This window comes from Carcharodon carcharias, chromosome 6 (assembly GCF_017639515.1).
Source record: "Carcharodon carcharias isolate sCarCar2 chromosome 6, sCarCar2.pri, whole genome shotgun sequence".
In the NCBI taxonomy this organism is placed as follows: Eukaryota; Metazoa; Chordata; class Chondrichthyes; order Lamniformes; family Lamnidae; genus Carcharodon; species Carcharodon carcharias.
In genome coordinates, this window is record NC_054472.1 from 182,405,744 (window position 1) to 182,432,519 (window position 26,776).

The 26,776-nt window shown below is 43.4% G+C and overlaps 1 protein-coding gene across 11 annotated transcripts in view; it reads right to left on the bottom strand.

Moving 5' to 3' along the window:
• The window catches only part of LOC121278899 (vacuolar protein sorting-associated protein 13B-like), a 1,102,197-nt gene that overhangs the window by 1,009,071 nt on the left and 66,350 nt on the right, over positions 1–26,776 (bottom strand). For all 11 annotated transcript variants that reach the window (XR_005943292.1, XM_041189400.1, XM_041189399.1 and 8 more), the window contains exon 4: positions 20,554–20,674. Coding sequence is in view for 10 of the 11 variants with exons in the window: in XM_041189400.1 (XP_041045334.1) it covers positions 20,554–20,674 (121 nt within the window). In the remaining variant the exon portion in view is untranslated. The remainder of the gene's footprint in view (positions 1–20,553; positions 20,675–26,776) is intronic.

Sequence of the window (26,776 nt, forward strand, 5' to 3'; positions counted from 1 at the left end):
CCAACATTTATAATTTTGCTTTTTCTCACCGAGAGTACGGTCAAATTTGTTTGCACTTGATTCTTGCAGGAAGATTCAGTGTTTAAGCAGTGTCAATGTGCTCGACTAAAAAATAAGCAACTTTCACAAATTGAGCTTGCTTAAAAAACCTCCATTGAAACCCTGTATTAATCTTGTTTGTAGCTCAAGCACAAATATTTACACAATCTAGATACCATATTTAATACTTTAACTATCTTCTCACGAGGCTTTGAAATGAATTTCGCTCCCATTAGTTCTTTTCCTGACCCGCCTCCCTCCCAAGCAAAAAAAACAGTAAGCTAACATTTAACCTCCTGTTATTTTTATTTCTGGATCTAATTTGTAAAGGCCAGCAAACTGGTGTTCTACACTGCACTCTCTATTAAGCAGAAAGATTTGAGTTGTGTCAACAATTGACACAGTCAGCACCTGCATTACAGCCTACTGGGAAGAAACCTATTTAAAATTGTTCAACCGTATCATAGCTGGAAAAACGAACTCCATTATGCATTCCCAGTGCGTAGTAAACGCCATCATCTGCAAAATGCAGGAGTGAAATATCATACTCGCCAAGTGCTTTTTTTCTCCTCCATAGTCACTAATAAGTATACAATGCCAAAAAGTTCTGTTGTGCAGCAAGATTTTTATATCTATAGCAAAAATAGTTTCTTCCCATTGCACTAATAAGGAAATCAGAAACTCCCAACGGAAAGACCTTAGGAACTGAACTCATGGTAACTCTATCACTGAAAACTTTCCGCTAGCAGAATTTGTAACTAAGAGTTAACAGTTCACTGATTCCCGTACAGAGGTAATAAAGATGAGACGGGCCATCCTCCAAGAGAATTTTAGAGCACATGTGGCTGTAAACCTTAACGATGAACATATGAGTTTATAAAGCATCAAAATTGAGTGATTGCTTTAATTTGGAACCAAGATGAGGAATCACTTTAATTGAAGTCCTGGCTGGTGGATGACAACATGCTGAAATGTGTTCTGCAAGGGAATGCAAAGCAAATTTTTTAACTTAGTAATTGCTTAAGTGAGCATGGACAACAGAAGCTATAGATGAATATGTACCAGCTTCATTTCCCATTTATGTCAACTAAAATGCGTAGTTCCAATCATCCCTAAAGTGTTGCATCTTGCAAAAATCTTACGGTAGTGCTGCTGGCTCTTTTGAAAGCATCATTCCTTGACTTAATTCAATAAAAGATCTTTGATGTTTGAATATTCAACTTTGCACAGAGAGACAGAAAGATAGAGAGAGAGAGATCAACTTGGGAGGGCCGAGAGAGGGGGGGGGTGAATGAGAGAGAGAGGGAGGGGGGGGCAAGAGAGAGGGGAGTAAGAGGGAGGGGGGGGGGGGGCGAGAGAGATGGGGAGGGCGCAGAAGGGCAAAAGTATGGGGACGGGGCAGAGAGAGATGGGGAGGGGGCAGGAGGGTGAAAGTATGGGGGCGGGGGCAGAGAGGGAGGGAGCGGGGACAGAGAGGGAGGGGGTGGGGACAGAGAGGGAGGGGCAGAGGGGGTGGGGCAGAGAGAGAGGGGCGGGGCAGAGGGGGCAGGGCAGAGAGAGGGGGCGGGGACGGGGGCAAGAGAAAGAGGGAGGGGGCGGGGCAGGGAGAGGGAGGGGTGGGGCAGAGAGGGGCAGGGCAGAGAGAGGGGGCAGGGCAGAGAGAGGGGGCGGGGGCGGTGGCAGAGAGAGGGGGCGGGGGCGGGGGCAAGAGAAAGAGGGAGGGGGCGGTGGCAAGAGAAAGGGGGGGCGGGGGCAAGAGAAAGACGGAGGGGGCGGGCAGGGAGAGGGAGGGGGCGGGGCAGGGAGAGGGCAGGGGCGGGGCAGGGAGGGTGGGGCAGGGGGGGCGGGGCAGGGGGGGGGGCAGAGGGGGGGGGGGCAGAGGGGGGGGGGCAGAGGGGGCGGGGCAGAGGGGGCGGGGCAGAGGGGGGCGGGGCAGAGGGGGGCGGGGCAGAGGGGGGGCGGGGCAGAGGGGGGGGCGGGGCAGAGGGGGGGCGGGGCAGAGGGGGGGGCGGGGCAGAGGGGGGGGCGGGGCAGAGGGGGCGCGGGGCAGAGGGGGCGCGGGGCAGAGGGGGCGCGGGGCAGAGGGGGCGCGGGGCAGAGGGGGCGCGGGGCAGAGGGGGCGCGGGGCAGAGGGGGCGCGGGGCAGAGGGGGCGCGGGGCAGAGGGGGCGCGGGGCAGATGGGGGCGCGGGGCAGATGGGGGCGCGGGGCAGAGGGGGGCGGGGAAGAGGGGGCGGGGCAGAGGGGGGGCGGGGAAGAGGGGGCGGGGCAGAGAGAGGGGGCAGGGCAAAGAGAGGGGGCAGGGCAGAGAGAGGTGGCAGGGCAGAGAAAGAGGGAGGGGCGGGGCAGAGAAAGAGGGAGGGGCGGGGCAGAAAAAGAGGGAGGGGGCGGGGGCAGAGAAAGAGGGAGGGGGCGGGGGCAGAGAAAGAGGGAGGGGGCGGGGGCAGAGAAAGAGGGAGGGGGCGGGGGCAAAGAAAGAGGGAGGGGGCAGGGGCAGAGAAAGAGGGAGCGCGCGGGGCAGGGAGAGGGAGCGGGCAGGGAGAGGGAGGCTGCGGGGGCAGAGAGGGAGGGGGCGGGGCAGAGAGAGGGAGGAGCGGGGCAGAGAGAGGGAGGGGGCGGGGCAGAGAGAGGGAGGGGGCGGGGTCAGGGAGAGGGAGGGGGCGGGGTCAGGGAGAGGGGGCGGGGCAGAGAGAGACGGAGGGGGCGGGGCAGAGAGAGACGGGGCGGCGGGGCAGAGAGACGGGGGCGGGGCAGAGAGACGGAGGGGGCGGGGCAGAGAGACAGAGGGGGCGGGGCAGAGAGACAGAGGGGGCGGGGCAGAGAGACAGAGGGGGCGGGGCAGAGAGACAGAGGGGGCGGGGCAGAGAGACAGAGGGGGCGGGGCAGAGAGACAGAGGGGGCGGGGCAGAGAGACAGAGGGGGCGGGGCAGAGAGACAGAGGGGGCGGGGCAGAGAGACAGAGGGAGCGGGGCAGAGAGACAGAGGGGGCGGGGCAGAGAGACAGAGGGGGCGGGGCAGAGAGACAGAGGGGGCGGAGGCAGAGAGAGAATGGGCAGGGTACAGAGAGGGACGGGAGGAGAGAGTGAGATGGGGGGGGGGACATGAGGAGCGAGAGAAAGGGAGAAAGAGAGAGAGAGAAAAATAGAGAGAGAGAAAAAGAGAGAGAGAAAGAGAGAGAGAGATGTCCCACATGGGTACATTTGCAGCAGGCCTGATATGGAGGGGGTCCACACCAGCCTGGGAGCTATGTGCAGGGTGCTGTCAATTTACGACTTAGGCAGTGTTATCAGGGAAGAACTGTAGTGAAACTGTAGTTAGAGGGGGGTACAGGGGAGCGGGGAGGAGGGGGGTACCGCAAAATTGCACTTTTTAGTCATATATTTTTTCTTTTAAAATTTTTTATTCACAGTATGTTTTTACTTTTTTCGGATATTTCCCTTTCTTTAATTCATTCATGGGATTAAGGTGTCACTGGCTAGGCCAGCATTTATTGCCCATCCCTAATTGCCATTGTTCAGAGAGCATTTAAGAGTCAACCACATTGCTTCATGCTTTTATCGAATGCTGTATCGACATCAGAACCAGCAGGTAGGGGTACACTTTGTTTAATAATCCTCAAAGGAGTATAGCTGATCCTGATCGGCACAGACTTGTTACAGCATTGCAGTTCAAGCTGTACTAATTCCATGTTACTGGACCAATAGCAACCCCCCTTTGAAAGATTAGGTCCAATCTGCTCTTGATTTACAGAGAATAGAATGCCTAGGCGTTATTTTATCATCTATCAATGCCCATCAGTACCTTGGAGTATAAAAGATGCCTCATGTGCTGAATTCATCTCAGCATCAACTAAACTTGTCGAATCATTGGCACTCCTGGAGCTTCCTTGGCACCAAATGGTTTAGTGTGACCAACTAGGTGTGGCTAGATTTCTTAACCTAACAGCGCCTCAACTTCCGATTAGGTACTTTACAGCCTTCCGGATTTAAGATTGAGTTCAACAACTTCAGATCATGAACTCTCTCCTCCATCCTCACTCCTTTTTGATCCCTTTTTTCAAATACTTATTTTTTTTTAAATTTTTATACATATTTTTCCTACCTATTTCTAGTTTTATTATTTTTAAATTTTATTTCCATTATTTTATCCCCACCTTTTAGCCTATTTGGATCTTTTCTCCCACACCATCCCATTCCCTCCCCCCACCCCACCCCGCTAGGGCCATCTGTCACTTGCTCACCCTGCTTTTTAATCTTAACGTCACCATTAGCACCTCCTTTAGCCAGTATCACCACCATCAACACCCCTTTGACCTTTAGTTTATGACAGCTTTCACAATCTCTCCTTCGCCTCCACCTATCGCTGGCCTTCTATCCAGCTTCACCTGTCCCACGCCCCTTAAACAGTATATACTTCACCACATTTTTTCCTTCTCTTTAGTTCTAAGGAGGTCATACGGATTCGAAACGTTAACTCTTTCTCTCCACAGATGCTGTCAGACCTGCTGAGTTTTTCCAGCAATTTTTGTTTTTGTGTCAGGTTTCTTAACCTGTTGTGTTTGACCGTCATGTTCTGAATAATCTAAGAACCACAATGTGGACTGTTTCCTCCATGTGCATTTTCAGGTCCCAAGAAAAAAAACTTTACAAGCTGCAGTCTCACCTTGAAGCAAAAATTATGATATGTAATGATCATGAGAATCGATTAATCTGAATGGACTACAACATTTGCAGTGCATTTCAATAGCCCATTTCTTGGGACACTATGTTTCGTACAGGCAATGTAGTGCATACCATACCACCTCAGCCCAACTGATCATTTAGCAAGTTGTACATTAAAACCAGACATTTAAAATACAAAACCCTAGTTAGACCACATTTGGAGTGCCTTGAACAATTCTGGGTGCCACATAGTGAATGGTTTCAAAGGGAAATTGGGTGGACACTTGAGGCAAATAAACTTTCAGGACTAGAGGGATAGAGCAGGGGAATGGGGCTGATTGGATCACTCTGCAGAGAGCTGGCATGGGATCAATGGACTGAATGGTCACCTCCTGTGCCACAATGACTCTAGGACTGAACAAACGATAAACAAGTTACTGGCTACGTTAATCTCACAACAACTGTTAGGAATTTAAAGAAAAAGGATCTTGAACATATAGTCATGGAGGTCTACAGCACAGAAAAAGGCCCATCAAGTCTGCACTGGTCAAACAAGTACCTAACTATTCTAATCCCATTTTCCAGCACTAGGCCCATAGCCTTGTATGCCATGGCATCGCTAGTGCACATCCAAATACTACTTAAATGTTGAGGGTATCTGCCTCTACCACCCTTTCAAGCAGTGAGTTCCAGATTCCCACCACCTTCTGGTTGAAAAAATTCTTCCTCACATCCCCTCTAAACCTCTTGCCCCTTAGCTTAAACCTATGCCCTTGGTCATTGATCCCTCCACCAAAGGGAAAAGTTCCTTCTTGTCTACCCTATCTATGTCCCTCATAATTTTATTTAATTTTACGTTGCAACTTTCTCAAACAAAAGATTTTTTAATCTGCCTCACAGTGGCATTAATTGCTTTTGGACAATGCGCAATGTTGTTAATAGAAACCTGACACACAATTTACACACAGCAAATTCCTCCAAAATAACAAATGGTTGTGTTGAGGGATTGGCCAGGACATTAGGGAGAACTCCTCTGCTCTTCTGTAAATAGTGCTATGGGATCCACTTGCATCTCGCATCCACCCGAGAGGACAGAAAAAAATCTTGGTTTAACATCTCATCTAAAAGATAACACTTGCAATGCTGCACTGGAATGTAAGCCATGACCTTTTCTTTACCCATTCATGGGATGTGGGCGCCACTGGCAAGGTCATAAATTGTTACCCATCCCTAACTGAGAAAGTGATGATGAGTCACCTTCATGAATCGCTGTGTTTCGTGCGGTTAGATACCCCCCTACAGTGATGTTAGGGAAGTAATGCCAGGATTTTCAGCTCAGGTCCAACAGTGGGGCTTGAACCCACAATCTACTGACACAGGTGAGAATACCACCGAGCTGAGGCTGAGAGCTCTATATCTAAGATACAGCACTTCCCTTTTTAATTGTACAATTTATTGGTAACTGTAAGGTTTTAATAGTAAGGTTTTTGTAGTAGCAGTAGTAAAAGTTATTGATAGAAGTAGGGTTTATTCGTTCAAATTAATTAATTTTAAAAAGTAATACATTAATTAACACATAATAAAGATGGCAGGACAGGTGATGTGTTGCAACTGGGGAATGTGGCAGTTCCTGAACACCAGTGCAATACAGGGCAAACACATCTGCAGTATCAGCAGCTTGAAGCGCTTTGGCTCAGAATTATTGAGTTGGAGGTGGAGCTGCAGACAATGTAGCGCATCAGAGGGGTCGTGTGTTTGTGTGTGTGTGTGTGTGTGTGTGGGGGGGGGCGGTGCAGGGGCAAAGCAAAGTAACCGGGACACTTTCTTCCAGCAGGCAGTCACACCCCTTGTGCTAGGGATATCTTTAGAGTTAGTCACTAGTCAGGAACAGGATGGTTCGACTGCAAGTAAAGCAGGTAAGTGTATCCAGCAGGTAGCGATGGAGGAGCCTCAGCCCCTAACTTTATTCAACAGGTGCGAGGTGCTTGCTACCTGTGTGGATGAGGAGAAGGACTGCAAGGTAGATATGGGGAGCAGCCATGGTACTACAGAGAAGGATGCCATTCAAGTGTGAGGAGCGAAGAGGAAAGCCGTAGTGATAGGATACTGTGGGGGGGTTGTCAACCCCTTGACCTTCAGTCGGGGGATAGATATTGTTTTCTGAAGCCACGAAAAGGAGCTCCAAAGGTTGGATTGCTTGCCCTGTGCCAAGGTTAAAGACATCTCCTCACGACTGGAGAGGAGCTTGGAGGGAGCGGGAGCAGCCAGTTGTCATGGTCCATGTGGGAACCAACGACATTGCAGAACATCATTCCTGGTTCTGCCTAAGAAAATTTCAGGAATTCAGGTCCAAGTTAAAACGCAGAACTTCAAAGAATTGTTACCTGAGCGACACGCCAATAGGCATAGGGTTAAAAAGATTAGAGAATTAAACGCAAGGCTCAAAGAAGGGGTTTTGATTCATGGAGCACTAGCATCAGCACTCAGGGAAGAGTGAGCTATTCTGTTGGGATGGGCTACACTTGAACCAGGCTACCAGGTTGGGACCAGTGTCCTGGCCAATCTTATAACTAGGACTGTGGACAAAGTTTTAAAAGTAGTAAAGCATTTTAATATTAATCCTAATAGTATAAGCCATGGAACTTGGGTTGGTTATGCACTGCTATAGATTGGGGATCAGAATGGCTCCTAGACGGAGGAGCTAAAATTCCTCATGAGGAAGACAATGTTTCAAGAACATTGTGACTGAGTGTGATCACTATAATCTGAGTGGGCTGTTGAGCCAATTCCTAAGATCTGACTTAGCTGTGTCTGCCATTTAATATGCAATTTATAATTTATATTCAACAAAAATTTGCCTGTTAATTCATGCCTAACTCATGTTAGTTCTGAGTGTTAGAGTATAGGATAGATAGTGCTCAGTGCTTGCTTTGTTGACTCTCGTACAGTAAAAGTTTTTTCTGGTTTAGACCAAAGAGCCTTGCAGCTTCACTCTTTTAGTAAATAACTGGGATTTTGTGTTTCTTGTATTTAAAAAAAAAAACAGGTTTCTACAGAGATCGTAACAACTGTTTCACAACTCCTCAGCCAGCATCTTTTTCATGAAGCGTAAATCATACTTAAGCTTCAGATCAAGTCTGTCCCGATGTCCTGAATCCTTAAAATAGAAGAATTCTTGCCTTTATATAGTGCCTTTCATGACCTCAGGGCATCCCAAAGTCCATTAAAGCCAATTAATTACTATATAAACTGTAGCTACTATTGTTAGGTAGGAAGCACAGCAGCAATTTGCACACAGCAATGTTCCACAAGCAGTAATAATCAACAGATAACCTGTTTCAGCAATATTGGTTGAGGAATAAATATTAGCCAGGATACCAATGAATTCTCCTCTGCTCTTCTTGGAAATAATGCAGTGGACTTTATTTAGTAACCATCTGTGGAGACAGACTGGGCTTTAGTTTAACATGTCATCCAAAAAAATGGCCTTTATCCCAGCTGTGATGGTCTCAGATAATCGCCAGGGTATGCATTTAAGTCACAGCAAATCCTAAATGAATGTAGAACCTATTTTACTTGACACATATGAAAAGAAACTAGCTATCATGTCCCATACTTTGGTCTACCATGTCCAGAATGCATGCACAGCATGGCACTGTGAGTGTAAAGTGAATTGTAAACATACTTGTATAATGTGGCGCACCAAGCAATGATTTCCTTTCTTTCAGGATTAATATTTTGTAACAAACATTCACCAGCAGCCTTCTTCAAAGTCTGAAACATGCCAAGCAGTTTAAATTGTGCAATACATGAAGACAGTGCAAACACTAACAGTGACAGCCATGTGCTGACAAGGCCTGATGGCAGATGTGCAGTAATTAAATTCAGCCACCACAAGGGATTTATGGAGTTGGCAGAGAAACAAGGACAGAAACTTAAAATCAGGATAATAATGCCCGATACTTCTCATCAAATGCAATATTTTCTGTTGAAGATAGGGCCATGTTCCAAGGTCAGAGATTTGAATGGAGGAAGGAGTGGCTTTAAGAAAAGATCTGAAAAACTACCAGAAACTTTATAGTAAAGAACAGGTTTAAAAATGTACAATATTCTGCTAAACTAATAAAATTATCAAAGTTAAATCCACGTACTGAGCAATTAAAGAATGAAGAAAACGGCTGCAGCTAACAGGAGAAAAGATACAAGGAAGGAATCCAAAACAAGGTCTCATGTAGAAGCCACACAAACGAAGAACTGTTATTAATTACAGAAAAATGAACTGTTAACTACACAGCTGAATTCCAGATCTTGGAAACTTTAAGAAAAATAGGCTTTTTAATGAGACAATGCCTGGACTGGGAACTAGATCCCGTTTGTCGGCTGTGACAGAAGATCGTACTAGTGAAGCGATATCAGATTGATGCATGAAGTTGCTGGACCTCTGAAACACGCACATTCCCAAGCCATAAGGAGGGAATAATTTCCACTTTCCACCCACATTGTCCAGAGTTTTCACGTGTCATGCCATAGCAGTTGAAAGATACCACAGTGAACAAGTACTCACCCAAGAGGCACAAATGCCCACAGATTGCACTTAAGTCCACACTCCTGAAACAAGCGAAACTGGTTTAGTAAAGTTATCTAAAGAGCTGGAAAGTCACATCCTTATTTCCAAAGTATCCTCTCATTGGGATGAGCGCGGTAATTTACGGGCAACAAAATTTTCCTTTCCTGTTGTGGTGATGCCAGTACCAAAAACTATTCCAAAGTATGCAAGAATGCGACCCACTTTGATAGGTTATAAAACAATTTATGGCTGGATGGTTCATCCACAGCCAAACAAATTGGTCACCTAGACCCTCAAACATAGACAGAGATGTGTGTGGATCCCTGCTTCTAACCAATGGTATCTCAATACCTCAGACCTCGTCATTCTGCAGATAGATTCTGAAACAAAATGCTGTGGCCCACCACTAAAATCTTGGTTAGTACTGGATTGAGCTGCACTGGATGACAACTCCAGGCTGGTAATTAGGATCCGGGACTAATTTCAGAAGATCAGAAAGACTTATCCTATTCTGAACTGCAACAATGGCTGCTGTCACATTGAAGGAAGCTTCCAATAAAAACAAGATACACTGGAACATTTAATAGTCAGTCAGCAACTGTGCTGAGAACAGATGAGTTAAATCGGCTTGACTTTGTAGAAATTTTCTTTGCAGAGCTAATTGGCCTGACTTTGGGCTCAATTCTGGGCCAGGAATTATGGGGGAGGCGGTGGTGTGGTGGTAATGTCACTAGACGAGTAATCCAGGAGCCCAGGGTAATGCTCTGTGGTTCGAATCCCACCGTGGCAGATGGTGGAATTTGAATTCAATAAAAGTATGGAATTAAAAGTCTAATGATGACAATGGAACCATTCTCAATTGTCGTTAACAACCCATCTGATTCACTAATGCCCTTTAGGGGTCATTACTGGGCTTACCTGGTCAGGCCAACATGTTACTCCAGAGCCACAATGTGATTGATTCTTAACTACCCTCTGCAAGCCACTCAGTTGCATCAAATTCTAAAAAGGAATGAAACTGGACAGACCACCTGGCATTGACCTAGGTACCAGAAACGACAACATCAAACTCAGCCCTGTGACCCTGCAAGTCCTCTTTATTAACATCTGGGGGCTTGTCCCAAAATTAGGAGAGCTGTCTCACAGACTCGGCAAGCAAAAGCCTGACATAGCGTTACGATATGGCAGATGATGTGTGCCAGGTGGACCAAATCCACAAGGGAAACTTGGTCACACTATCACAACTGTTCTGCGATTTATATTGGTTCTACGAGATGTGTGCACTGAACTCAGAAATAATGAGTCCACTTAGACTTTTAGGGATTTTAAAAGTTATATTAAAATATTTATTAACAAAAGAAAAGATTTGAAATGCGTACTTAAGACCACAATTACTTAATTTTTTTTTTATTCATTCATGAGGTGTGGGCGTCACCAGCTGGGCCAGCATTTATTGCCCATCCCTAATTGCCCTTGAGAACTGAATGGCTTGCAATGCCATTTCAGAGGGCATTTAAGAGTCAACCACATTAATGTGGGTCTGAAGTCAAGTGTAGGCCAGACCAGGTAAGGACAGTAGATTTCCTTCCCTCAAGGACATTAGTGAACCAGATGGGTTTTTACAACAATCAGCAATGGTTTCATGGTCATCACTAGACTTTTAATTCCAGATTTTTCATTGAATTCAAATTTCACCATCTGCCATGGTGGGATTCGCAACCAGGTCCCCAAAGAGTTACCCTGGGTATCTGAGGTATTAGTCCAGGGATAATACTACTACGCCACTGCCTCCCCCTATACTATAACAAACCCTAAAAATCTTAATTAACCTGACTCTAAGGGCAGAATTTTGCCTTTGGCATGCGGGCTTGGCAGGGTGGTAAGGAAGCCGACCACGATCAGGCCCAGAAGGCAATTGCACACTGGTGGGCTAATTAAAGCCCGCCCAGCATGAAACACAAGCGGCAGCACTCAGTGCTGCCTGTGCAGGTGGAGGGAGGACGGCAAGCGGGGCGAGTGCAGCCTTCGCATATGTGCATGTGCGTGTGCTGCCTCAGGGAGATGAACTGATTTTTTTTTTAATTAAAGATTTTATAAATATTATGAAACGTCCCCATGTGACTCTGTCACATGAGCAGGGACACATTAATGAAAAAATAAAAGTTTTTATTTCATTTTTATTTGCTTTTGGAAACCTCAACCCACCTCTTTCTCCTTATCTACCACCATTAATATCTCCTTTTGGTCCTCCTCCCTGTCAAAGTACTTTTTAAGCATATTTACATGACAAACTCTGCTTCTATCTGGAGTATTTAAGTAATTTACTCCACTCAGTTTCTTTTCCAGCCTGTATGGCCCATTAAACCTTGCATTCAATGATTCACCCAGTACTGGTAACAAAACTAACACTTTTCCCCCAATAACAAAACTACGAGTTGTGGCTCTCCTATCTGCCTTTGTATTCACCACTTGCTGTGATATCTTTAAATGTTCCCTAGCTAACTCACATGCTCCATTCAAACTTTATCTGAAGTTTGTCACATAATCCAGGAGAGTGGTTCTGAATTTTGACCCACCAATTTCTCATGAATCAATTTAAGTTTACCCTTTACCTCATGACCATAGACTAATTCAAAAAGACTACATCCGGTCAATGCATTAGGAGCATCCCTAATGGCAAATAACAAGAATGGAATTCCCCTATCCCAATCCTGTGGATAGTCGTAACTATAAGCCCTCATCATGGTTTTTAAAGCTTGATGCCATCTTTCTAAAGCACCTTGTGATTCAGGAAGGTAAGCTGTTGACTTAAACTGCTTTATTCCCAAACTGTTCATTACTTCCTCAAACAGCTATGACATGAAATTTGAACCCTGATCCGACTGTATTTCTTTTGGCAAACCGTATCTTGTAAAAAATTTAGTCAATTTTTCCACAATTCTCTTTGCTATAATATTTTGCAAAGGTGTCGCTTCCAGAAACCTTGTAGACACATCCATTATGGTCAGCAAGTACTGATTTCCACTTTTTGTACAAAATTTTACGCTGGTGGGATTTTACGGCTCTGCCGAAGTCAATGGGCTTCTGAATGGCTCGCCGCATTTTACAGCTCCACCCCCGTCACATCGAGGCCATAAAATTCTGCTCCTAGTCTTAGGGAGGGGCCCTACACAATCAATTAACCCTAATAAAAGGTTCCTCAAATGCTTGAATTGGAATTAAAGGTGCCGGTTTAAATACTGCTTCAGGTTTCTGTCACCTGACTTGTGTAACATGTTCTACAGAATTTGACTACAATCCAAGCCAATAGAAATGTTTTTGTATTTTTGCCTGGGTCTTCCTAATTCCTAAATGTCCCCCTACTGGAATTTCATGAGCCACTCTCAATATCTCATTACTATATCCAGATCGTTTAACTATCTGATGAACTTCAATCCATTTTTCATCTGCTGAAACATGATATGGGCTCCACTTCCTCATAACAGATTAGCTTTAAGGTAATAACATTCTGGAATACATGCTGCCTCTGTTTCTGAGTAAACTGTCTGATAAAACTGCTTTATTCATAGATCCTTTTGTTGTAACTCTACCAACACTTCAGCTTCACTCTCCTCCATTCTCTCTCCCTAAACAATCTTATCAAAGATAGCATCAGTTGATTGAACTTCAACGCCTTTTCCCTGCCTTTTAAATTCCTCCTCTTCCTGTTTTAATCTGAGAGTTTGTGGTCTTGTTACTACACAATCTGGAAAAATTCCAAGATGCTCTTTCTACTACACCTCTATTGAATGCAACTCCACAGGCTGCTCAACTACTGTAGGCATCACTCACATCTGTCACCCAGCTATATCATTATCTAAAACAAATTGAACCTCTGCAATTGGCAATTGTTCCACTATCTCAACAATCACCTCATCTATTTTCCACTTAATCTTTAAATTTACCTTCCACAATGGAATAGGTTTAGCATCACCATGAACTCCACATCACTTTTTCCTGCAATACTCCCTCTGAACAACAAATATCACTGTCCTGTGAGATTGACTAGCCTGTTTCTCTTAAAATTTTAAGATCTTTACCTGCTCCACCCTGTACACATGCAAAGACTTTCCCTTCACATACAAAATCTTTAACCATTTCTGCAACCTGCTCTTCAGAACTCCCTTGGGTAAATGGTAAACACATTCCCACTTCTTTACCGATCACTGATTCTTCCTGCTTTACCTGTACACGAATCACAGGCTTTTCCTGTGCCTTGACCTCAGAACCCACAGTACTCTTATTTCCAGAACGTTTCTGTGTTCCACTGCAACAGGTTTTCCCTGTAATGTCCAACATATTGACTTTGCATGCCCCACCTTATTATAATGAAAACAGCTCAGGTTTTCGAGCATCACTTCTACCCTCAGCACCTTCCTTTTTGGTCTGAGAAAAAACATTGAGAATTTCCAGCCTCTCCTCTTTCCTGACGACCTACCTTCCTTTCGCCTTCCAACTTCTTTTCCTTCTCAAACTTAAAAGAGTGACGAAAGAAATGGTTTAGATCCATGAACTAACTCATTATAATCAGCTATCTGTGTTGCTTGTCTTGCCATTTCAAGCCTCTGTTCCACCACGAGTTCTCACTACAGAAGGAATTGAATCTTTAAATTCTTCCAAAAGAATTATTTTTCTAAGAGCTGCATATGTTTTCTCTACCTTTAATGCCCGTATCCACCTGTCAAAATTACTTTGTTTTACATTCTCAAACTCAATATAATTTTGACCAATTCACAGAATCTCACAGTGCAGAAGAGGTCCTTTGGCCCATCGATTATGCACCGACTTGTGAGAAACACCTGACCTACCTACTAATTCCATTTACCAGCACTTGGCCCATAGCCTTGAATGTTATGACATGCTAAGTGCTTAACCAGGTACTTTTTAAAGGATGTGAGGCAACCCACCTCCACCACCCTCCCAGGCAGCGCATTCCAGACCGTCACCACCATCTGCTTTCTTTGCCCCCTACAGGTAATCTCAACTGCAATTTATCTGGCGATTCTGTTCACTTTCAACTGCTTCCTTATATTCCTAAATTTCTGACTGTACACCTCAGGAACCAACTCGTAAGCACTCAAAATAGCTTTTTTTACTGTGTTATAATCACTGATACTTCTTCTAACAGTGAAACATAAACCTCATCAGCTCTAACCACCAACTAGACTGTAATTGTAATGTCCAAATTTCCTGTGGCCAATTCATATGCTTAGCTATCTTCTCAAATGAAATAAAGAATGCCTCAACATCCCTTTCTTCAAGCTTTGAAAGAAATGGCACAAATTTAAACACATCCCCACGGGGCTTTAGACTGGAAGTGGTTGTTTCCACATCAGAACCTTCTTCAGCATCTGAGATCTCTTTCTTACCTCCAGTTTTCTAAGCTGGTATTCTCCTTTTTTTCTCTCTCTCTCTCCTTTTCTCGTTCCTTCCTTTCTAATTTCTCCAGTTCCAATTCCCTTTCCTGTTTTCTTTCTCTCTCCTGTCTTTCTGCGTGCTCCCTTTCAAATGCCCTTTCTCTTTCCTTTTTCTTTGCATCTAATCTTTTCAATTCCAGTTTTTTCATTTCCATTACTTGCTCATGTTCTAGTTTCTTCATTTGTAACTGAAGTCTTACTACCTCCAGCTGTTACTCAATTGCTTCAGGTATCCCTTCCAATTTCAAATGCTGCGTTATCACTTCAACTATGTCTGCTTTCTTTGCCCCCTACAGGTAATTTCAACTGCAACTTATCTGCCAATTTTGTTCACTTACCCTTAGGTATTTTTTGTAACCCAATCAGAATTATATCTTCTACTTCCAGAAAGGTTTTAGCCATGGATAAAGCCATTTTTGCAGTCTCACCACCTTAAATCCCTCACACCAACTCCTGCGTTCAATGTGCTTCATGTGCTTTCATGTGCCTTAAGATTCGCCAACTCCAAACCAATCAAGGAATGGCGAATATCCCGGATGAGCCCCCAATTTTGTGTAGGTGTGGCAGGTGGTGTGTGCAAGGCGGACCAAATCCACAAGAGAAACTTGGCCACGCTATCACAACGGTTTTGAAATTTGCATTTATTACAAGAAAATGCGTACACTGAAGTCAAAAGCAATGAGCCCACTAAGACCTTTAGAGATTTTAAAAATTAAATTAAAATAATTATGACCAAAAGAAAAGATTTCAAGCACATCATAAGACAACAATTACGACTATAACAAATTCTAAAATTCCTAATTAACCTGACTCCCTATTACACACCCCCTTTAAGGCAACAGTCCAAAATAGATTTTAAATTTTAAAAAAAGCCAGCACGTTATCACATTACCCGCTTGACAGTGAAATACCCAAAAGCTTGTCTCCAACTTTAGTTACTAGACACTGCAGACTTATGCACAAGTAGCTGGAGGCTTCCCGAAGGCTATTTCAGACACTCCTATTAGATCTTACATGGGCCCCCAACATAGCCTTTCCTTCTCCTTGATACATGTTTCTCCCTCTTTATTATGTAAATTTCATTGTTCCATATGCCTTTGGAACTTTACCTTTCCCATAATATAAAAATCTTGCATGCTGCCAATATTGTCAGTAACCTTTAGGAAAAATAAACACACTGCTTAGCTTTGCTGCCTCTGTGCCAGTGGCATACAGTCAGACGGAGTTGCCCTGGGAGTCCTCAGCATTAAATCAGCACCCCATGAAGCCTCATGGCATCTGATAAACATGAGCAAAGAAAGCTCCTGCTGATTACCATATACCAGGTGATGAGACAGCACTCTTCCATGTTGAATACCACTTGGAGGAAGCACCGAGTGTGGCAAGGGTACAGAATGTACTCTGGGTGAGGGTCTTCAATGTCCATCACCAAGATTGGCTAGGTAACACCACAACTGTCCCTTACAGTGAGAAACAGGGGAATTTATAATGGGGAACAAAAAAATGGCTGACCAGCTAAATACATACTTTAGTTCTGTCTTCAATCTATGTTCCTACAGATTGGAGGGTAGCAAATGTAACCCCACTATTTAAAAAGGGAGGTAGAGAGAAAACAGGGAATTATGAACCAGTCAGCCTGATGTCAGTAGTGGGGAAAATTCAGTCCATTATAAAACATTGAATAGCTGAGCACGTGAAAACAGTGGCAGAACCGGACAGAGTCAGCCTGGATTACTTGCTTCACAAAACGAGAGGGGATCTCATAGAAACCTAAAAAATTCTAGCTGGACTAGACAGGGTAGATAAGGAAGGATGTTCCCGATGGTGGGGGGAGTCCAGAACCAGGGGTCACAGTCTGAAGATATGGGGTAGACAATTTAGGACTGAGATGAGGAGAAATTTCTTCACCCAGAGAGTGGTGAGCCTGTGGAATTCATTACCACAGAAAGTAGTTGAGGCCAAAACATTGTACGTTCTCAAGGAGTTAGAAATAGCTCTTGGGGCGAAAGCAATCAAAGGATATGGGGAGAAAGTGGGAGCAGGCTATTGAGTTGGATGATCAGCTACGAACATAATGAAAGGCAGAGCAGGCTTGAAGGGCCGAATGGCCTACTCCTGCTCCTAGTTTCTATGTTCCACGTTCTATATAACTGACCAACCTGGCCAAGTCCTCAAGGACGCAGCTGCTAGACTGGGTCTGTGGCAGCTGGTGAGGGAACCAACAAGACTTGATATAATCCTCACCAATGTGGCTGCTGCAAATGCTTCTTGTCCATGACAACATCAGGAGGAGTGGCCACCGCACAGTTCTTATAGAGACGAAGTCCTGTCTTCGCAATGAAGATTCCTCCATCATGTTGTGTGGCACCATGCTAAGTGGGATAGATTTTGAATAGATCTAGCAACTAAAGGCTGGTCAGACATGAGACACTGAGGGCCCAAATATGTCTTGTACAGAAAAAGCAGGACAAATCCAACCTGGCCAATTGCCACCCCATCGGTCTACTCTTGATCATCTGTGAAGTAATGGAAGGGGTCATCAACAGCGCTATCAAGCAGAATGAATGTTTGTGGATGGGGTGCCAATCAAGCGGGCTGCTTTGTTCTGGATGGTGTCAAGCTTCTTGAGCGTTGTTGGAGCTGCACTCATCCAGGCAAGTGGAGAGTATTCCATCACACTCCTGACTTGTGCTTTGTAGATGATGGACAGACTTTGGGGAATCAGGGGATGAGTTACTCACCGCAGGATTCCTAGCCTCTGGCCTGCTCTTGTAGCCACAGTATTTATATGGCTAGTCCAGTTCAGTTTCTGGTCGATGGTAATCCCCAGGATGTTGATAGTGGGGGATTTAGTGATGGTAATGCTGCTGAACATAAAGGGGCAATGGTTAGATTCTCTTTTGTTGGAGATGGTCATTGTCTGGCACATTTTATTTGCCACTTGCCAGTCCAAGCCTGAATAATGTCCACACTTGCTGCATTTGGACATGAACTGCTTCAGTATCTGAGGAGTCATGAATGGTGCTGAATATTCTGCAACAAACATCCCCACTTCTGATCTTATGATGGAGAGACGGTCATTGTTGAAGCAGCTGAAGATGGTTGGTCTGAGGACACTACCCTGAGGAATTCCTGCAGTGATGTCCTAGAACTGAGATGATTGACCTCCAAAAACTTAGGTATGACTTCAACCAGTGGAGAGATTTCCCCGTTCCCACTGACTCCAGTTATGCTAGGGGTCCTTGATGCCACACTTAGTCAAACGCCACCTTGATGTCAAGGGCAGTCACTCTCACCTCACCTCTGCAGTGCAGCTCTTTTGTCCATTTTTGAACCAAGGATGTATTGAAGTCAGGAGCTGAGTGGCCCTGGCAGACCCCAAATTGATTGTGTGAGCAGGCCTGTGTTAAGCAAGTGCTGCCCGACAGCACTTTTGATGACCCCTTCAATCACTTTACTGATGATCAAGGGTAGACTGATGGGGTAATAATTGACTGGGTTGGATTTGTCCTGTTCTGTGTGTGCAGGACACACTTGGGCAATTTTCCACATTGCCAGGCAGATGCCTCGGTTCTTTAGTTCCTCAGGGTAACGTCCAACCATCTTCAGCTGCTTCATCAATGTCCTTCCCTCCATTATAAGATCCGAAGTGGGGAATTTCGCTGATGATAGCACAGCATTCTGAAGCAGTCTGTGCCAGCCTGCAGCATGACCTGGACAACATTCGATTTTGGACTGATAGGTGGCAAGTAACATTCACGTCACTCAAATGCCAGGCAATGTCATCTTCAAGAGAGAATCTAACCATAATCCTTTGTTATTCAATGGCATTACTATTGTTGAATCCCCTACTTGAGTATTGCTGAATTAAAGAGAATTTTTGTCCAAGCTTTTCGTCTTGCACTTATCAGGACAATTCGCAAGAAAATACCAATATCAGGGGAAATAACAAATTTATACTGAATGAGAATAGTACTGATTGGTGGACTCTGATTGGTAGAGGTGTTGCCATGGAGAATGCACCTGTTGATGGTGACTGACAGTTAACATCCTGGCATTATTTGAAATTTAGACCACACAGCTTGACTCTAATTGGTCAAGACATTTCCTCGGGGAATGAACCAGCAAAAGGCTGTCATTTATTTTGTTTAACCAAAACAGGCACAATGTGGGTACATATTCTGTTTGCAAAATAAGTGACAGCTTGTTTCTACAAGGGAAGGTCAGAGGCTGGGAATTCTGTGGCTAGTAACTTATCATCGTACTCCGCAAAGTCATTCTACCATCTACAAGTCAAAAGTGTAAAGGGAAGCTCTCCCCTTTCCAGGATGTGCACGGATCACACAACACTCAAGAAATTCGACACTATCCAGGACAAAGCAGACCGCTTGATCGGAACTCCATCCACCACCTTAAACATGCACTCTCTCCACCACCGACACAATGGCAGCAGCGTGCACCATCTACAAGAATCGTAGCGACAACACCACCAAGCTTCCTCAGATGGCACCTTTCAAACTCTATTACTTGGAAGAGCAAGGCTCGAATACGTATAGGAACACCACCACCTGCAAGCTCCCCTCCAAGTCGCACACCATCTTGACTTGGAAGTTTATTGCTGTTCCTTCACTGTCACTGGGTCAAAAGGGGTTTCTGGACAGAAAAGGTCGAAAGAAACTATTGCCATTAGTTGACGGATCAAGAACCAAAGGATAGAGATTTAAAGTGGCTTGCAAAAGAAGCAATGGCAATATAACTGAAAAGTTTTTCACACAGCATGTAGTTAGGATCTGGAATGCACTGCCTGAGAGTGTGGTGAAGGCAAGTTCAATTCAGGCATTCGTGAAAGAATTGGATTACCTGAAAAGGAAGAATTTGCAGGACCAGGGGTGGCACTAGGTGAATTGCTCCTCCAGTGAGCCAGCACATACAAAATAAGCCAAATGGCCTCCTTCTGTGCTGTAACCTTTCTATGATATGCAGCATCTGAAAATCACTTTCACTTATGTGCTTCTGTTTGGAAGCAATAGAAAAACGTAAGGGATCGCAAATGCTACCCGACAGCCATATATTTCAGTTTATGATCTTATTGCTAATAAACTGAAAACAAATGTGTTACATTAACTAATTATTTCTAACTCTTCTTCAAATACATCTTTGTTTCTTTAACTTTTATGACAGAACAAGGAGGCTAAACTAATTTGGGACAAAGTACATCAACTACTAAAGGAGTTGGTACAACACTGCTTCATTGTGATAAATCTAATGATAGACTGTTTGTCAGAATGCAGCTCTGTACGCACAGTACTGAAAGAAGGTGCAATTTGTCAATTAAACAGAATTGTATTTATGAAACAATGCACTGCCACAGCAATAAGGCAGCTAACCAACAGGGGGCAGTTTAGAGATGAGTCCTACTTCATACCCTTGGTTTTATATACATTGTTATGGCCTACAAGTGATAGCAGGTGGGTCAGACATATGTTAGAACAACAACTAGCTGTGACAAAACTTCATTGTGCGTAAAGTTTGTTTTTCAGCTCAGAGTAAGGGAGTAGAAACGAGATAAAAGGAAGATAAGCTTGCATTCAACAGACTTCGGGTAAACACTTCTTGTCTGTCATAGCGTCAATCAACAAACAAATATATTTGACTTTTGTCTTTAGGGCATCTAAGAGTTAGCTTTGATCACCATAAGATTATCATTGCACCTTTTCATGTCAATATTTTCTAAATTATGAATGGTTATAAATTTATTATTTAAATTTACATCCAACAAGAACATTTCAAAAGCCTCCCTCCCCAGTCACATGCCTTCATTCATCACTCACCTGGGGGTAAGTCAGGGTCAGTTGAGGTCACTTGCTGGATGCGACGAGTTTTAGCTAATGATTTTATGCTCTCTGTTGTGCTGCGGTTGGTTGAACTGGAGCCACAGCTCTCATGATCATCCTGCAAAACAACAAATCTAGATAAGCCACACTAAGGGAATATTGCTTACACCAACCAAAATGTGTACGCACTTTTATACACTTATTACACAACCGTTAAATTGAACTGGATTAAATTTTTTTCGTCTTCTTCAATTAAAACAAAGAAGTGGTTTCCATTTAATTATTTTTTAGCCCACTTATTTTACAAACTTGCAGCTAAGTGAAGAAATGTTCTCATCCATATCACTTAGTGCTTAAGGCAAATGTCTAAATGTTGAATTAAACATCTAGAGTCATTACAATTCAGTTTTTATTTAATTAAATGAAAATGTGCTGCCTCAGTGAATTGCAATATTACAATTTAAAAAATTTAGATCATGGCACATGGTCATGTAAATCATGACAATCCACAAGATAGGCAAAAGATAGTCTAGTGAAACCTCCAAGGCTTGAAGTCTCCATGATGTCACGCTTAACAGTTAAACTCCAGGATGAAATCCCAAGCAGGATCATGATTTGTACAGTAGCTAATCATTCAGATCACCCTGAATTTATCTTTTATATAGCACCTTGAAGGTAATAAAAACATCCCAATGCACTTTACAGGAGCATAAAATGACAAAATTAACAAATTTCAAGCCCATTCTTTAGCAAGTGCTCAACGAGTTCTTGTTAATTGAGTTAGTCAGCGTAGCATTTTATAGGATATAATCCCTATAATGTCAAACCACGAAGCAGTAAATAGAATAACATATGTCACAAATTGTCAACTTCTTAATACACAATTTAACAATGTGGTAACATGTATTCCCTAGAGTTGAATAGCTCTGGGTCAGTTTCCAGAAAGTTATGACACCCATTAAATTTATGAGCCAATCCAGGACACAAATAATCCCCCAAGATTCCATCCTTGGCTCCCTCTTCTTACTCATTTACATGCTACAGTTCAGCAACATCAGCTGAAGGTTTGACATTAGGTTCTATGAATTTGGGGATGAAACCCAGCTCTAATTGTCCACTGCTTCTCTCGAACCTTTCACTGTCTCTTTGTCATTAGGATACTTGTCCTACATCTCAGCTGGAAAAAGTACCATTTGCTCCTGTTAAACAATGGGAAGACTGAAGCCATCATTTGCAGCACATCCACCACAAGCTCTGTACCCTCACTGTCTCAGGCTGGAACTAAATGTTTGCAAACTTAGCAGCTTCTGACCCCAAATAGAGCTTGTAAACTCACAGCACCTCATCACAGATAGCCTATATCCACTACCTCTTAAAAATCACTAATCTCTGTCCATGCCTGAATTTACCTGTTCATCAAGCAGCATCCATGCCTTTGTCTCCACCAGACTGAACCATTCCAATGCTCCCTGGGAGGCCTCTAAATTGTTATCCTCATGTTCAAATCTCTTCATAGCCTCGCCCCCATTTCTGTAAGCTCTGTAGGACTACAACATTTCCCCCCGCTGCTTAAGGAATTAATCATTTGGTCCTACAAAAATTGAGTATTGCTGAAAAAAAGGGACGTGCTGTCAAACCTTTTCGTCTTGCACTTATCAGGACAGTTCACAAGAATACCCAATAGTAAAGGGAACAACAATTTATACTGCGTGAGGAGAAAGTGCTGATTGGTTGACAAGTGAACTCTGATTGGTAGCAGCATTGCCATGGAGAATACACTCGGGCAGGGTTAACTGCCAAGCTTTTATTCAAATTCAAACCAGACTGGTCGACTGATTGGTGAAGGCATTGTCATGAGGAATGAACCAGGGAATGTTCCCTGGTACATTCCTCATGGCAACGCATCTACCAGAATCTACTTGCCTTCCAATCAGTACTCTCTTCTTATGCAGTATAAGTTGTTGTTCCCTTTACTATTGGCATTCTTGCGAACTGCCCTGATGAATGAAAGACAAAAAGCTTTTTTTTTATTCATTCATGAGATGTGGGCGTCGCTGGCTAGGTCAGCATTTATTGCCCATCCCCAACTGCCCTAGAGGTTCTGGTGATGAGCTACCTTCATGAATCGCTGCAGTCCATCTGGTGGAGGTACATGCACGGTGCTTTTTGGGAGGGAGTCCCAGGATTTTGACCCAGCTAGAGTGAAAGAACAGCGATATATTTCCAAGTCAGGATGGTGTGTGACTTGGAGGGGAACTTCCAGGTGGTGGTGTTCCCATCTATCTGCTGCCCTTGTCATTCTAGATGGTAGTGCTGTGGGTTTGTAAGGTGCTGCCTAAGGAGCCTTCATGAGTTCATGCAGTGCATCTTGTAGATGGCATACACTGCTGCCACTGTGCATTGGTGGTGGAGGGAGTGAATGTTTGTGGATGCAGTGCCAATCAAGCAGGCTTCTTTGTCTTGGATGGAGTGAAGCTTCTCCAGTGTTTTGGAACTGCACTCATCCAGGCAAATGGAGAGATTCCATCATACACTCCTGACTTGTGCCTTGTTGATGGTGGACAGGCTTTGGGGGGGTCGGGGGTGTGAGTTGCTCGCCACAGGATTCCTAGCCTCTGACCTGCTCTTGTAGCCACGGTATTTATACGGCTAGTCCAGTTCAGTTTCTGGTCAATGGTAATCCTCAGAATGTTGATAGTGGGGGAGTCAACGATGGTAATGACATTGAATGTCAAGGGGAGATGGTCACATTCCCTTTATTAACTTGTATTTGCCTAAATAACTATCAATTTTGTCCCGAATTATTGTTTGTAAAAGCTTCCCCATCACCGAGGTTAAACTGACTGCCCTGTAGCTACTGAGTTTATCTTCACATCGTTTTTTGAACAACGGTGTAACATTTGAAATTCTCAAGTCCTCTGCCACCACCTAAGTCTAAGAAAGATTGGAAAGTTATGGTCAATGTAGTGCTAGTTATTGTCTCTGTCTATCAATTAGGTGACTGCAATACCCATACAGACATGGAGATACTTAATGTTCAATCACTATATGGAAATTGAGCAATGTTCCACTGGACTTCCTCTTGCATTTAAGTAGAACAGAATACTTCAGATCAAATCAAGTCTGAGAATTTTGGCTAAGATCAACTGTTATATGACCTCATACACAGCATTGGAATGAATTACAAACTTTAATACAAATCTGTGGTTCCAATGGAAATCTTGAACAATTTGACTCACAAATAATATTAATGAAATGCCTCAACAAAATTAGCAGCAACACCAAATACTGGAAGATACAGTGATTGGTATTTCTTTTTTCAAAAAATATATGTTGGAAGAATAAAATGCATGCACTCTTAGAATACTTGAATGCATCACTTTCATATAAATGCAAAACTTAAACCAGAATTCATGATCGTTTCTCATGTCGGTCTTTGCAAATATTTAATATAATATTTAAATTTCCTGTTAGAATTCCTAAATGTTCCTTCAACACTTCAAAAAAAATTTGAAGTTTTAACTGGATTAACAAAGCCAACGGGAATGCATTCATCTTCCATGTCACCAAACCCTTCTTTATGTAAATAAATTAGCTAAGTAATCACATAATATCAATAAGAAACCCGTATTACCAAAAATGGCAGCAGTTTCTGACAAAAGCACCTTTAGACCAGGGTAAGCTGCAACCACATTCAATAAAACACGGAAATACTAGCCACGCTCAAATTAGCCTACAAGTTTTCTCACAAAACAATCTACAATAGCTCAAACAAGTCAATTATGTCCCCTGTATGAGGGCTAATAGCAGTTGCCCCATGAAGCAAGAAACTCTGTCAGACTCTTAGAATAGCAAACACATCCCAAAATAAACAAACATTTAGTGATTGCTCATCTTCTGAGTATGTGCCAGTTTGGTGAAGCAATGCTACGGACATTAGATTGCATTAACTGGATGCAATTGTTACATCAATTAGGAACAAAACATAATCTATCAATAAGTGTATCCAAACAAGGAAAAGCTAAGTAAACCACATGGTCAATTCCCTGCACATTATATGTGTTTAAAATAAAAGACATCAAAAGGCAGTGAAGTAACTACAGCCATGTGCTATTAACATGTAATTCCTCAACCCTCATATGAAACCTAACAGCCACTGATGTGATGCAATATAGTTCAGTAAAGTTGAGCAAACCAAACTTGCTACTTGAAATATTATTGCATAACTAAATTAAAAATTAAGCCATTTTTCATGATTTTTGTATCATGCAACATTTCGCATTTAAATGCAAAAAAACAAATTTACAAACAATAGTTGAAAGATATCATGGGCTATTATTTTGCCTTTTGCATAAATTGCAGCAAATAAGATGACCCCATATTTTTCAGCCCCAAAAATCATATTTTTGCATATAATTGGCATATAATTCAACCTACGCCCCACTCCCCCCACCCACCCCCATCACTTTCCTTCCACCACATCCTCTACTTGCATTAGTAGCCAGCTTCAATTTTTCATCCCAGAAGTGGATGTTTTACCTTGATACAAGCTGAGTGACGATGTGCAGGAGTTTAAGACACACCCACACTGTGCAGACCCCACATGGTGAACTACAAAGATGGCGACCACCCACACCCGCAGTTTGCTTCTATACTCAGCATATAAGTCGACCTTGTTTTGGAGGGGTTTTTGGAGGCTTCAAAAGGTCAACTTATACAGTAAGCATGCCAAAATTTGCTTGACTAATTCTTCTACCAACTCTGCACTACTTTCAAATTAGACAACTGGACACAAGTACTTGAATGTGTGTACAATGCTGCATCACATGACAACCAAATGTTGGTTCTCAACTTCCTAATTTTGAACAGCAAGGCTCTGTATGGTAGGCAACCCTCATCACATGGATAGGTCCGTGTAGCATCAAGAGGGTAATGACAGATTCACCTCGTAGTCTCACAATAGGGTTACCATATTCTATCATGAAAATATACAGACAGATCGGCTCAAGATCCGAACAAGTAGAAAAAAATCTTCCCAACTTTGAGATAATTCTGTCACTGGTTTTCCCTGATGAAGATCAGGCACAATGGGAATTGAACTGTGCTTTCCAGTTTCAGGTTCAACACAGCCTTTTAAGGCTAGATCTGAAAAAGCGTATGGTGCATTATGTACAGTATTTGCAAAGGAACAGAGTGCGTGGAGGAAAGGTGGAAGAATGAGAGAGAAAGGTTGTGGTAGTTCTGTAGTTACATTACTTGACTAACTATCCAGACACCTGGACCATAATGCAAGTTCAAACCCCATTAAGGCACTTTGAGAATTTGAAATCAGCTTAAAAAGCTCATATAGTCAAAGTTACCATAAAGTTGCCAGATTGCTGTAAAAACTCAACTGATTCTTTGGGAAAGGAAACCTACTGTCCTTAGCCAGTCTAACCTCCACCCGACTCCAATCACACATCAGCATAGTATTACATAGGATATATGGCACACAAACAGGCCATTCGGCCCAACCAGTCCATGCTGTATTTATGCTCCACTCATGCCTACCCCCATCGTTTTTCAATTCAAACCCTGTCGTAAACATCCATTCCTTTCTCCCTCATACACTTATCTAGTTTCCCCTTAAATGCATTTATCCCATTTGCTTCAACCATTCACTGTGGTGACAAATTCTACTTCTTAACACTCTTTGGGTGAAGAGGTTTCTAGCCTAACAAGGCACACTCAGTTGTATCCCCAACTTCTCAAGGTAACTAAGGAAGGGCAATATACGCCAGCCACCAATGATGTTCACATCACTAAAATTAAATTTTAAAGAGGGGGCAAAGAATGAACAACTGGTAAACAGCAAGCAGAGGAGAAACGTATTCATATATTTGTATGAAGAGAGATTCGAGGAAGCTTGTGCGGTGCATAAGCACTGGCACAGAGCAGTTGTGCTGAATGCCGGTTGCTGTACTGTAAATTCTCTGATACTATGTAGACAAGAGGTCACAAAGACTACAGGTCTCACCAGATGTGAACTTTATTTAAGTGGCTAAAGAGGCACGTAGAATCAAGTCTCACAAGATTTGAAAAAATCATGAGATTTTGGGAAATAACGCCGGGAAGTCTTGTAAAAAAAAACAGCAAGCAGAGGAGAAACGTATTCATATATTTGTATGAAGAGAGATTCGAGGAAGCTTGTGCGGTGCATAAGCACTGGCACAGAGCAGTT